A 12,473-nucleotide genomic window follows, 5' to 3' on the forward strand; every position below is an offset into this window, starting at 1 on the left:
TGGAGACCTGTGCAAACCTATGGAAATATTGGGGGATTTGCAGATTGACCTATGGAAGCAAGGGATTTCTACACAACATATGGAAGTGTCGGGTACCTCTGTGGACTGTCGCATTTATAGAACTAGCTGCACCTCTGCCCCCTCTTGGTATTTCTTTACTGCAGAGTAAACTTGGAGGATTGGCACCTGGGTTAGCCTACCCTAGGTGTGAGTGGCCACTCCAAAGTTATTGTGTCCTCATTGATGCTGCAGTCCCCTGTGCATGTGTGTTGCTAGGACTTATGGGGGTGGGCAGAGGCATCTCCCATGGTTCTTTGTGCTGCAGTGAGATGAGCCACTCTATGATTCTTTCCCAATGAATTGTGGGAGAAGTTGTCTGTCCTTTTGATCAGATGGGAGGAATTGTGGGAAAGTGTTGGAGGACTCTCAGTATTGGAATGATTTAGTCTGTGTCCTCACTGCAAAATGAGTGCGTTACCAGCCTCACTCAGCCATTAGCCTATACCCCAGGACAGGACAGCTAGCTGGGGTTGAAAGCACCACTAAACTTGGGTGACAGATTTTTGTGTGTGGAAGGGAGTAGAGTTAGGGGCAACATCTGAGTAAAAGGCCAAGTTAACTCCGCAGTGAAGACATACTCCCTGAGTGGATCTCCTCAGGTGATAGGTACAGGCAAAAGGCCTATCTCAGGGTTGGAATCATGTGATTCTTCCACTCTGAGCCAGGGACCTGGGTAAAATACTCCATGTATAGCAACCTCTTATCACCAAGTGATACAGTAACCTGCAGCGTCCTTAAAACAACATAGAATCATAGAATATCAGGGTTGGAAGGGACCTCAGGAGGTCATCTAGTCCAACCCCCAGCTCAAAGCAGGACCAATCCCCAATTTTTGCCCCAGATCCCTAAATGGCCCTCTCAAGGATTGAACTCACAACCCTGGATTTAGCAGGCCAATGCTCAAACCACTGAGCTATTCCTCCCCCCACTCATTGAATGGAGCACTAGAGAAAAAATAGGATTGTAAAATAACGAACAGCATGTCTGTCCTACCTAGAATCCTACCATCCTAGACTGGTAGGCCTAATATCTAGGTAGGCCTATATGCAAATACGCACACGCTCTTTGTCTTGCAGGAGACTTAATCAAGGGTTGGTGGCTTTTGCCTTCCGGGTCAGAAAGTTTCATACCCTGGCAGGAGAGTGAGCTAGAGTTGTCAGAGTGAATAGTTCTGGCATTGTCCCTTTAGGACTCATAGGTGACCATCTTGAGCCATCTCCTCTTTCCTTCTGGGAACCACCCCAGAGAGACCCCTCGGGAGAAATAGTTACACCAAAATATGAGTGCAGCAAACACCAGGCAAAAGTCAGGCCAGCATACAGCGTTAATAAATGATTTCAGAGAGCTCCATATTCATCACTTCTTTGATTCAAAAATGCCGGTCACATCTGCAGACTCACTTAGAACAATACTGCACCCATCTGCAGAACCCATGGAATCACTGGGAAACTCTGCAGGCTCAGCTATGGCAACAGCTGTAAACAACTGTTGAAATGCTAGGGCTATTATCATATTCGGCAGTGGCCGGTCATTGGCAGTGAGTGCCTGTTGCCCTGCAGAAGACTGCATGCTAGAGGGAGGAGGGTAACAGGGGGAAGGGTGGAGAGAGATTAGTAGTACTACTGCCAATATCTCATTGTTGTCTAGTGCGCAGAGGAACAGCTTGACTAGGCCTGTCTACCTGTCTATCTCCAGCAGGAAAGCATGCCGTTTGCAGTTGTGGGCAGCGACAAGGAATACCAAGTAAATGGCAAAAGAATCCTGGGCAGGAAAACTCCCTGGGGCGTCATTGAAGGTAAACGGGTCCATCCTTTTGAGATGGATGTATCTATGTAGGCTCAGGTACGCAAAGCTCCAGGTACGTGGCAGAGCACTACCCCTTGCACCTATAGTTAAAGATATTTTTAAATCAAAATTAAAAAAAGATATTTTCAAAGACCTCTGCTGAGGGGAATTGGAGCTACCACTGTGGTATCACCAACTGGCAGGGTATTACGGCTACTCTAGAGTAGGAAAGGTGCCACGTTGGGGCCCATGAGGTCACCTCACTTTTCAAGTGAACCCTCCCTCATGGTTTTAAGAACTGACAAGCCCAATAGACTGCATGTGATGCACAAATAGCACTATATGCCGTTTGAAATATAAGATTTGTGCCTGTCTGCCCACTGCCTTGACAACCATCCCATGCGCTGTACTAATGAAGGGTTTTTTTAACACCCCACTCCCCAATTTTCTCTGTTTACAGTGGAAAACCTCAATCACTGTGAATTTGCCCTACTTCGAGACTTTGTCATCAGGTGAGGCCAGCGGTTATGCAACTGTTTATTCCTGATGAGAAGGGCTACAGTACTTACTTAACCGACTTTCAGATAGAATTTCCTAGTGACGAAAGCCATGATAATGGAACAGTTTCCAACCGGATGAAAGTCATATTTCTTCAGACAATTCAAGCTGGGCTGACTACTATAGGGAACAATCTTAAATTAACTAATGGACAGGGCAACTTAGCTGATCTTTAATGTCTATGACTGCTATGCCAACAAGGGGGCTAGTTGTGATGGTGCTCGGGTGATGTAGATGGCCTGTGTGACAACGAACGGGAGTGATACCCTCCCCCATGCTCCATTATACAAACACACAATAGATGGGAACACTTTTTAGTTGCTCCTGACTTAGGGCTGGTTTGGGAATCAGTGACAAAGAAGGAAAGACTCTTCAGTCCATTCCCAATCCCCACACCATATAGTCCTCCTGATCTGGGGATGGACTAGAATTGACCAAGAGATAAAAAGCTCCATATCCCCAATCTCCAGTCCCCTTTCTCTCAAATTCATGTATGGATTGAAGCCCTTTCAGGAGAACTGACATCTGTCTGAAATTCTGTGGGCAAGTCCCATAGTTTGAAGGCATAGGTGCTAGAACTATGGGTGCCGGGGAATGCAGCCGCACCCCCTGGCTTGAAGAGGTTTCCATCATATCCAGGGTTTACAGTTTGGTTCAATAGCTCTCAGCACCCCCACTATAAAAATTGTTCCAGCACCCCTGTTTGAAGGTAATTTCTATGCCCTATAAACTAATAAGGTAGGTTTTTTTAAGAAGCCCAAATGTAAATATATGTCAAAATTAAAAAACATTCCCCTGTATGCTTTCTGTTGTCATGGTGTTTTGGCATCTGGGAGTGATGAAATCTAAGATTGTGACACTGTGATGTCATGGTGACATCACAATATTGAATTGTTTGTTCCTCATAACAAATTCCTAATGCTGGTACCACCTAGCTGTCTCTGTTGGGCTTTCCCAAAATCTTTCAATAAAAGGTGGTTATTAAACAATGGTGGTCAAAGCCCAGGTGTTTTCTGGCAGTTAGTGACTGGTTGGGAGGAGCTGTGGCTGTGGAGACTCTTCCAGTGGGGCTGGTGCCAACAGCACAGCTACTGTGGGCTCCACTGTACAACTGACAAGAGGCATCATGGGGAAGTTTTACCTTCTTTGAAGCATCATGTATTGGCTGCTGCTGGAAGATTGATGAACCAGATGTCTTAACTGATATAGCAGGATGCAGAATAGCTGACTCAATGGACCATTGATTGGTCTGATCTGGTGCAGGAGGAGATAGCATATTGCACTGGCGAGGCCAATTATCTGAGCCAGCTTGACATATCCTGTGTGCCTATTTTATTTTGCTGACTGATGCAGTTTCAATTGGCTAATGTATTATGGCCTCCATAGAAAATGAATGTCCTATTCATCGGCAAGCCAGACTGGAGAAACTGTCCCATTTATCTTGGAAATAAAATAGACCCAGAAAGAATAACGTTGACCCAGCTGATTTTTTTTCTTACCCTCCTTCTGTCTCCCTCTGCCTCCTGCAGGACCCACCTGCAAGACCTAAAAGAAGTGACGCACAACATCCACTATGAGACCTACAGGGCCAAGCGGCTGAATGACAATGGGGGGCTCCCCCCAGTGACCGCCGAGACAGAGGAGAACCACGAAAGTAATCTGTGAATCACTCCTCCCACTGTCTGGATATTACAATCCGTCCCAGCTACCTTTGAGTTTACTGTAGGCCTGTCTTCAAAGCATGTGGCACATCCTCTCTCTGTGTGTGTGTGTGTATATATATGGGAGAAGGAGCAGGGGCATTTCTTTCTCCTTCCTAGAATGTCATCATTCTCGTTTTTTTGCACAGGCTGTTTGTTGTCCTCCCCCTCTCTCGTGTTCTGTGGTTCAGTTGCGTGTCTTGGTTTTGGGAAGTAGCAGAGGGAATGCTGGGAGATTTGATTTCTGGGGTTTGGGTTGTTTGGGGAGGATGACTTGATTCTGTGTTTGCACATTTGAAAAGCATAGAAAGACTCCAAGGACAGACAGATTGATCAATGAGCACAGTGCCTTCCAAATGGTGGTTGCATTGGAGAACCTTTTCATGCATGTGAGTGGAGTTCCCTGATGTGGGTGGGGAAGGTAGGCGGTTGATTAGGGGGAGTGATAGGTGGCTATGGCATATCTCTTTTCTGAGGCCTGTTAAAAAAGGGAAGGGGGGGGGAGTTAGTGGTAATTTGTGGCTGGGAGGAGAGCATATTATCATATATTCCAGTCCATGTTCTAACTGGGAGATGCGTGGTGGTGGGAAGTGAGCACAAATTAGATCTTGGACCTTAGGGTTTCATTGTAAGATCTAGCAGCTGTTGTTTTACCTTCCTATCACAGGTATTTGGGAGGGGAGAGACTACGAAAAACCAGGAATACTAATTGAGGGACAAATCCTGAGGTCTTCACTCAGGGCCAAATAGCAGCATTTAGCCACTGCCCTGGAATTAGTAGGGTGTCTCCCTGCCCCAGCAGGCAGGGGGTCCGGGTAGGCTGCCCCATCTTTTAGGATACTTCAGCTTGCTGCCCCCAACGTGCTCGGCCCACTTTGCAAGCCAATGCAAAGGGTGAGGAGAACAGGCCTGGGCATAACTCTATTGCTTCCCTTCCTGTGGGGCAACATACACCTGCTGGGACACAGCAGAGGGACAGGCCCTGAACTCCCCTGCAATTGTGAATGCCCCTTGCACATGACACACAGGGTAGGCTGCCTGAGTAGTCACCCATGCAAGGGCCACCCATAACCTGGCCCCCAGGAGTTTACTCAGAACTCCCAACGAAGCAAATGGGCCAAGCCGAGTCCTCACACAGTTTTTACCCAGTATTTACTTGGACAAAATTGTCCCTGAAGCCATGGGAGACGTGCCTAAGTAAAAAAATGAGTGAGGGCCTTGGAACGTGCCCTAGAGTTAAATGCTTGAAACTATGCCAACACCACGTACTAGTGAATCACACATATTAGTGTGAACATGAGGCCATCCCTTCTTTCCTTAGCACAAAGAGCTGGCTTCACTGGAACTAGGTCGTGGACAAACTGGGCAGAATTTTGGCTGGCCTGCTGGTCTTGGGTCAAGTGATCCCCTCTACACCCACCAGTCCTCGGCACACTCTTACTAGTTAGTTATTGAGGACATCAGAGGATGTATAGAGAGGGAGAAATATGTGCTAAGGGTGGGTGAATGAGAAGGGAAAAGGGACATTAGCAGCAGAGGAAATCATCATTTCCAGGACTGGAGTGAGTTTCCACACAAGAACAGCTCCTAATTCTGTTGGGAAACATCATGAGGTCCCTTTATCTGCTGTATAGGTTTCTGCTTTTAGGGAAGGAGGAGAGAAAAATACAAATTACCCTTGCCCCCCCAGCCAGGACCACCCACTTTTGACGTAGTGCTGGATATCAGTCCTTGAGCAAGTGAGAATTGTGGATACCTTGTGAGGTTCCTTGCAGATTTTCCATACTAGAAACCTTTCCACAGGCTTACCCTAGGGCCCAGAGCCTCTACTGTGCTTTTGGATTCTTTGGGATGAAATGTGGGCATTATAGAGATGTAAAGTTAATATTTTATTCAATTGCTTTATGAAGAAATGCTTTTTAATCCCCTGGATTTCTTGCTCTAAGGATCCCTTTCCCCTTCCCAGTAACAGCTATATCATTCTCCAGCTGTCAAACAAACGTGGTCAGTCTCTTCCACATGTGAATAGCGACTGCTTTATCAGTTTCCCCCTCTGATCTTCCAAGAGACAGCCTAGTATTTGATTAAGGGACTTGTCTCTCTCTCAGCACTGAGCCTTAGATTAGAGGTAGATGTAGTCACTGAATGGTTATATCAGTTTTCTTAACACTAAGGCCTCTACTTTGTATTTTACCTGTGGAGAAATAGCATTACATAAGAACATAAGAATGGCCCTACTAGGTCAGATCAAAGGTCCATCTAGCTCAATATCCTGTCTTCTGACAGTGGCCACTGCCAGGTGCCCCAGAGGGAACGAACAGAACAGGTAATCATCAAGTGATCCATCCCCTGTTGCTCATTCCCAGCTTCTGGCAAAGAGAGGTTAGGGATACCACTCCTGCCCATCCTGGCTAATAGCCATTGATGGACCTATCCTCCATGAATTTATCTAGTTCTTTTTTGAACCCTGTTATGGTCTTGGACATCACAACATCCTCTGGCAAGGAGTTCCACAGGTTGTCTATGCATTGTGTGAAGAAATACTTTATTTTATTTGTTTTAAACCTGCTGCCTATTAATTTCATTTGATGACCCCTAGTTCTTGTGTTATGAGCAGTAGCAAACAACACTTCCTTATCTACTTTCTCTACACCAGTCATGATTTTATAGACCTCAATCATATCTCCCCTTAGTTGTCTGTTTTCCAAGCTGAAAAGTCCCAGTCTTATTAATCTCTCCTCATATGGAAGCCGTTCCATACCCCTAATAATTTTTGTTGCCCTTTTCTGAACCTTTCCCAATTCCAATATATCTTTTTTGAAATGAGGCAACCACATCTGCACACAGTATTCAAGATGTGGGCGTACCATGGATTTATATAGCCGCAATATGATATTTTCTGTCCTATTATCTATCCCTTTCTTAATTATTCCCAACATTCTGTTTGCTTTTTGGACTGCCGCTGCACATTGAATGGATGTTTTCAGAGAACTATCCACAATGACTCCTATCTGCTATAAAATTGCAGTGTAGGTGCTTGGCTGGAGCCCGTGCTCTGAGACCTCACAAGGGGGAGGGTCTCAGAGGCCAAGCTCTAGCCTGAGCCCCAATGTCTACAATGCAATTAAACAGCCCTGTAGCCCAAGCCCTGTGAGCCTGAGTTTGCTGCCCAGGGCTCTGACACTTGCTGTCACAGGTTTTTTATCACAGTGTAGATGTACCCTAAGACACTCAAGCTGGCTTCCCCACTAACTGCACCCATTCATGATGAACATACCAGGGTATTATCAACTCCAGTGACATGAGAGTTTCTTTGTGCAGTGGTAAGGCCATTTCTGCGTCTTTGGGGCCTGAAGAATGGTCATTGCAGAGTGCAGATACCTCCCTGGCTAATTGAGGCATGGCCAGCTCCAGGCCACATGCACAAAGGTGACCAATTTTCCTTTGTCTGTCACTTGGATTACAAGTACTAGGGCCATGCTCTGTGATCTGTGTCAATGGGGCTTGTGTATGTGGAAGGAGGGTAGTAGATATGGTCTTCTGTGGAGGAACTTGGGCCTGATCGTCCAAGCAGGGATTCCAGTTCTCTTGTGCCGCTCAAGGACCCCCTGCGTAAGATGATCTTCCTTAGTAGACATTATTTTACTGGCATCCACACAATGTACTAAGCATCTTCCTAACACATAGGGATCGATTGTCCAACCTTTCCTCAAGCAGGCGAACGCTTGCTCACGCAAGCAGCCCAAGTGATTTCAAAGTCTCTCTGACTCCTCCAATTACGAGGTGTTCACCAAGATGAATTTGGGTTGCACAACCTAGCCCATATGGGAAAGGATGGTCCAGTGATTAGGGCACTGGCTTAGGATGTGGAAGATCTCCTTTCAATCCCCTGCGCTGCCCAGACATGCTGTGTGACCTTGGGCAAGTCATTCAGTCTCTCTGTGCCTCAGTTTCCCATCTGCATAATGGGGATAATAATGCATCCCTACCTCACAAGAGGATAAATACATTACAGATTGTGAAATACTTTGAGATCTCCTGATGAAAAGTGCTATATAAGAAATAGGTATTCTTATTATTACTGTATTGGGAAAAAAGTGTGATGTTAGCATGTTAACTAACATGTCTTAACTAACATGATGTTAAAACATGGCTTTATCCTTGGTGTGGACAAGGACAGTTGTATTAAAAAATGTGTTAATTCATCATGGTTAATCCTATGGGGAACTAACCTTGACCAGCTCTTGTTTTTAAACATACGTGTCCTTGTTCACACTAAGGACAAAGCTGTATATAACACAGTGAGGTCCTATTCCACGCCTATGGCACCTATGTGCTATGGTAAATAAATAAATAATAGCAGCAACATTATGTTAGTCAACACATTCTCTAACAGGATGCTTTCATTCCCAGTATAGACAAGGCCTAAGAAGCCATCCGGAAAGAGGTAAACATGTAAGTGAAGTGCTCAAGGACTGAACTCGCCATGTCTTGGTAAGAGAGAGCGTTAATGACACAGTGTGTTGGGGGTTTTTGTAAAATGTAAAAATTTCCCCCCAACGACACTTAACATTATCTATCAGTAAATACAACTGGGAAAATTTTGAACCTCACTGGAAACATCAGATGCTGATGCAGAACAGATGCTGCAGTAAGTTCTTCCCCGGAGAAAACACATTATTTAATAAATAATTATTTCTAATGATTAATTACAATAACCACACTTGGTAAGTTTGTAGTGCTTTTTATCCAGAGATCTCAAAGCACTTTACAAAAGTGGGTAACAATTACTCCCATTTTACAGACGTAAACTGAGGCAAAGAGGTTACACAATTTGCCTAAAATCACCCAGCAAATCAGGGGCACAGCTATGAACAGAATTCACGCCTCCCGAGTACCACAGCTATGCTGCCTCCCCCATCACTATGTGCTTTTAAAAACCAAGGGTGGGGAACATCCTGTACCTTGAACGAACCACTTGTTGTTTGAACAAACAATAAAGAACCCAGGGTGACTTCTTAACAGGTTATTTCTTCCCCCAAAATATGGGTCAACCTCTGAGCATGCCCCTTTGATGTTGGCTTTCCTGCCCACCCTCTCTCCCCTTTTCAGCCCCCATATCCTTTATGCAGCACCTTCCCATGCAGTACCCCTGAGCTTAAGAAAGATATAGGCTGCTGATTTCAGAGCAAATGCCAGTGTAATGCAGTGGATGGATTGGTGATGCCCAACAACAAAACAGGTGACTTCACTATTAAAGCTGGAAGTTCCCGCACAACATATTTAAACTAATAGTGGGTGACAAAGCACCCCAAATTTTCCTTTCTCCCCACTGCCAACCTGAAAATCATTTGGTGCCTCCCAAAATCTGATGTACCTTATAACAGAACTCTACAAAGAAGAACGAAAAAAGTCCCTTAGCAATCAGGAGACATCTACTCCCCTTCTCCCCTTTGACGTTACTTATGAATCTGTATGGCAGCTCCAGGGCACCAAGGCTTACAGGGCAGAGAGAGAAAAGAAATAAATGCTGACTCCTGCCTTGGTTCTGGAAATACTATGCCACCATCAGCCATTCAAGACGCACCCACAGGTTTTCAGAAATCTAGACCCCACTTCTTTCTTTTGGAAGCAAGTGCAGTGGAAGACAGTTAATTTTACTTGAGAGATGGAAGAGCAAGAAATGAAAGTATGAACAAGCAAATGAAACCGGGTTCCTGGCACACCCGTCCCCTGACAGTATCATGATGGAGTCTTCTTGTATCAGTCCAGTGCTGATCGAGAAAGAACGAAATCACACAAACGTGTGGTGTAAATGTCACTAGACTTACCTTTCTATCTGTGTTGTATGATTAAACAAAATGTCGCCATTTGAACAAGTGACTGTCTTGTTTCTTATTTGTTTTGGTTTTTTACACTTCGTTTTTTTTACTTTCCCTCCCCTCTATAGTTAGAGTTGCCCCAATCCCATGCAATATACATCTGGCATTATCCTTGTGTAGCCCAATCCTGCACCTACAGGCAGCGGCCTGTCCAGGTAACCAAAACAAAGAGCGGTTAGGTCACATCTTGCTTGCTGCCTCCCAGTCCCCCCTCCAGTGCTGACTGATTCCCTATATTTTGTATATTATCCTGGACTTTGTCCAATCTGATTTTAATCACTCCAGTGATGAGACTTCTCCCACTTCTCTTGGGAGAACATTTCACTGCCTAACAGACTAGGCAAAGTTCCTTGATATTTGGCTGGGATATTCCTTTGCTTCCTTTAAATTATAGCACTCAGAGACAGAGAAGACCTATTAGATAATCTGCCCATGCAGGAGAGTTTCCAATTAGAGGCTGTGTCATATATTAAAGTGGTAACCCCTATTATTCCTACGTATACTCCCCTAAAACATCCTGAACTATTCTTCTCAGTGCTTGGTGTTTACATGTTTCAAACAGAGTCTCTCAGTTGTCATTTAGCAACACTAAATATTTCTCTTTCTTCACAAGTCACCATGCCAGCCTCTTTAATGATCGGGGTTGCTCTTCCCTCAACTCCCATCAGTGTTTGGATGCTTTTCTGAAATCTGGTGATGTCATGAAGACCAGAGCTTGACGTAGGAAGACTAGATGGAATCAGCCCTTCTAGAACATCCCCTCCAAGCTTCTTCTCAATTCAAGGTCTGGCCTAAACCTGCACAAGCCACGGTCCTCCCAGGCAGGGAACTTGTGGAGATGAATCGGATCTGCTCACAGAACTGGAATTCTGGGTGACAGAGGAGGACTGAATTTAACCTCTGCCTACATACAATTGGAAATCCGGAACTGTCATGAAAGCTAGGCGCACAGGTGTGTGGGACAGAGCCAGTAGATTGAGGACTGCCTTCCGAATTTTAGGACAGTCGGAGAATCCTTTTCCCACGCCATTATAAGCAGTTCTTGTGTCATTGGCCAGGAAGGAGTGACCTGAGGTCTCTGCAGAGCCCCTAATTGAGCAGGAGGGCTATACTGAACAGCTTTTTATGGAGGGCATGGTATGATGTGATTGTCTACAATGGCAAATATCCTCTGCAGCCAGAGATGGGCCACTAGACGGGGAGGCCTCTGAGTTACTACAGAGAATTCTTTTCCATATGTCTGGCTGGCAGGTCTCACCCACTTTCTGTGTCTGATCACCATATTTGGAGTCAGGAAGGAATTTCCCCCCGGGTCAGATTGGCAGAGATCCTGGCACAGGCACCGACTTTTCAAACTGCCTGGGGGTGCTCAACCCCTGGCTCTGCCCCCACTCCACCCCGTCCCCTAAGGCCCCACCCCTGCCTGCCCCCACCCCACCCCACCCCTGCCTTGCCTCTTCCTGCCCCTCCTCTTAAGTTCCTGCCCAGTTCCACTCCCTCCCCAAAGCGCACTGCATCCCTGCTTCTTCCCCCTCCCTCCCAGCCTCCCTGCATGCCGCTGTCGTGGTGGGCGGGAGGTGCAGGAAGGGAACGGGAGGTGCTGATCCGCAGGGCTGCCAGTGGGCGGGAGGCACTGGGCAGGAGCTGATGGGGGGCTGCTGGTGGGTGCTCAGCATCCACCATTTTTCCCCCATGCTTGCTCAAACCCTGGAGCACCCATGGAGTCGACGCCTATGGACCCTGGGTTTTTTCTGCCTTCCTCTGCAGCATGGGGCATGGTCATATCTTGCTAGAGTGTGGGGACTACGTCTAACTTGCTATTATAACTAGATTTAACATCCTTTGGCTGATTTGGTTCTCCCTGTACCACATGGGACCATGCCAGCTGCTCAGGCAGTGTTTGAGAATGGGGAACCTAATAGCTACTGTGCCTGAGACCTTGAACTCCGGCTTTTATGGTTTGTGTCCCTACCTCTCTGTTAGTCAGAAGTCAGATTCTCTCGGAGGTGATTATCCCCACTGAATAGTATTCAAGACCCACTTACGGTACTTACAACTAAAAATACATTTTATTGGCAAATTATTGAACCCAAGAGAAGAAACCATAAAAGGATAAGTAAAATCTGCACTCACCTGCACAGCTACTACGAGAAAGCTGGCCCAAACATTAGGTTACAGAATATTGGGTTAGATACATGAAAAACTGTACATGGTAGAAGAGCTTTTGGTTTAACCAACAGCAAAGCTGCCTCTGTTTTTCAGGCTGCCAAATGTCCCAAGGAAGGTCTATGGGGAACTAGAGCTCCTCTACTACTTTTTAAGGAATACCTCACTTTGGTTCTCCCAAAGGGCACCTGCTGCGATTCTGTATTAAGCTGGTGGTCTGCACATTATATTGCCTTAAAAAACCATATTAGCAAGGTGAAACCATTTGGAATCTGGTTCAGTGGCCTCGTCCTTCTGCTTACCTTCAACCTGCATTACGCTA

At 45.9% G+C, this 12,473-nt stretch overlaps 1 protein-coding gene across 4 annotated transcripts in view; it reads left to right on the forward strand.

Moving 5' to 3' along the window:
- Positions 1 to 9,979, forward strand: part of SEPTIN3 (septin 3) — a 36,949-nt gene extending 26,970 nt beyond the window's left edge. For 3 of the 4 annotated variants that reach the window (XM_038385443.2, XM_038385461.2, XM_038385480.1), the window contains 3 exons: positions 1,756 to 1,855; positions 2,306 to 2,357; positions 3,933 to 9,979. In XM_038385443.2, the coding sequence (XP_038241371.1) occupies positions 1,756 to 1,855; positions 2,306 to 2,357; positions 3,933 to 4,068 (288 nt within the window). In that variant the 3' untranslated portion in view covers positions 4,069 to 9,979. The remainder of the gene's footprint in view (positions 1 to 1,755; positions 1,856 to 2,305; positions 2,358 to 3,932) is intronic. The other variant, XM_043490833.1, reaches the window with a different exon arrangement.
- Positions 9,980 to 12,473: the final 2,494 nt, after the last annotated feature.

Source organism: Dermochelys coriacea, chromosome 1 (genome assembly GCF_009764565.3).
Source record: "Dermochelys coriacea isolate rDerCor1 chromosome 1, rDerCor1.pri.v4, whole genome shotgun sequence".
NCBI classification, from domain to species: domain Eukaryota; kingdom Metazoa; phylum Chordata; order Testudines; family Dermochelyidae; genus Dermochelys; species Dermochelys coriacea.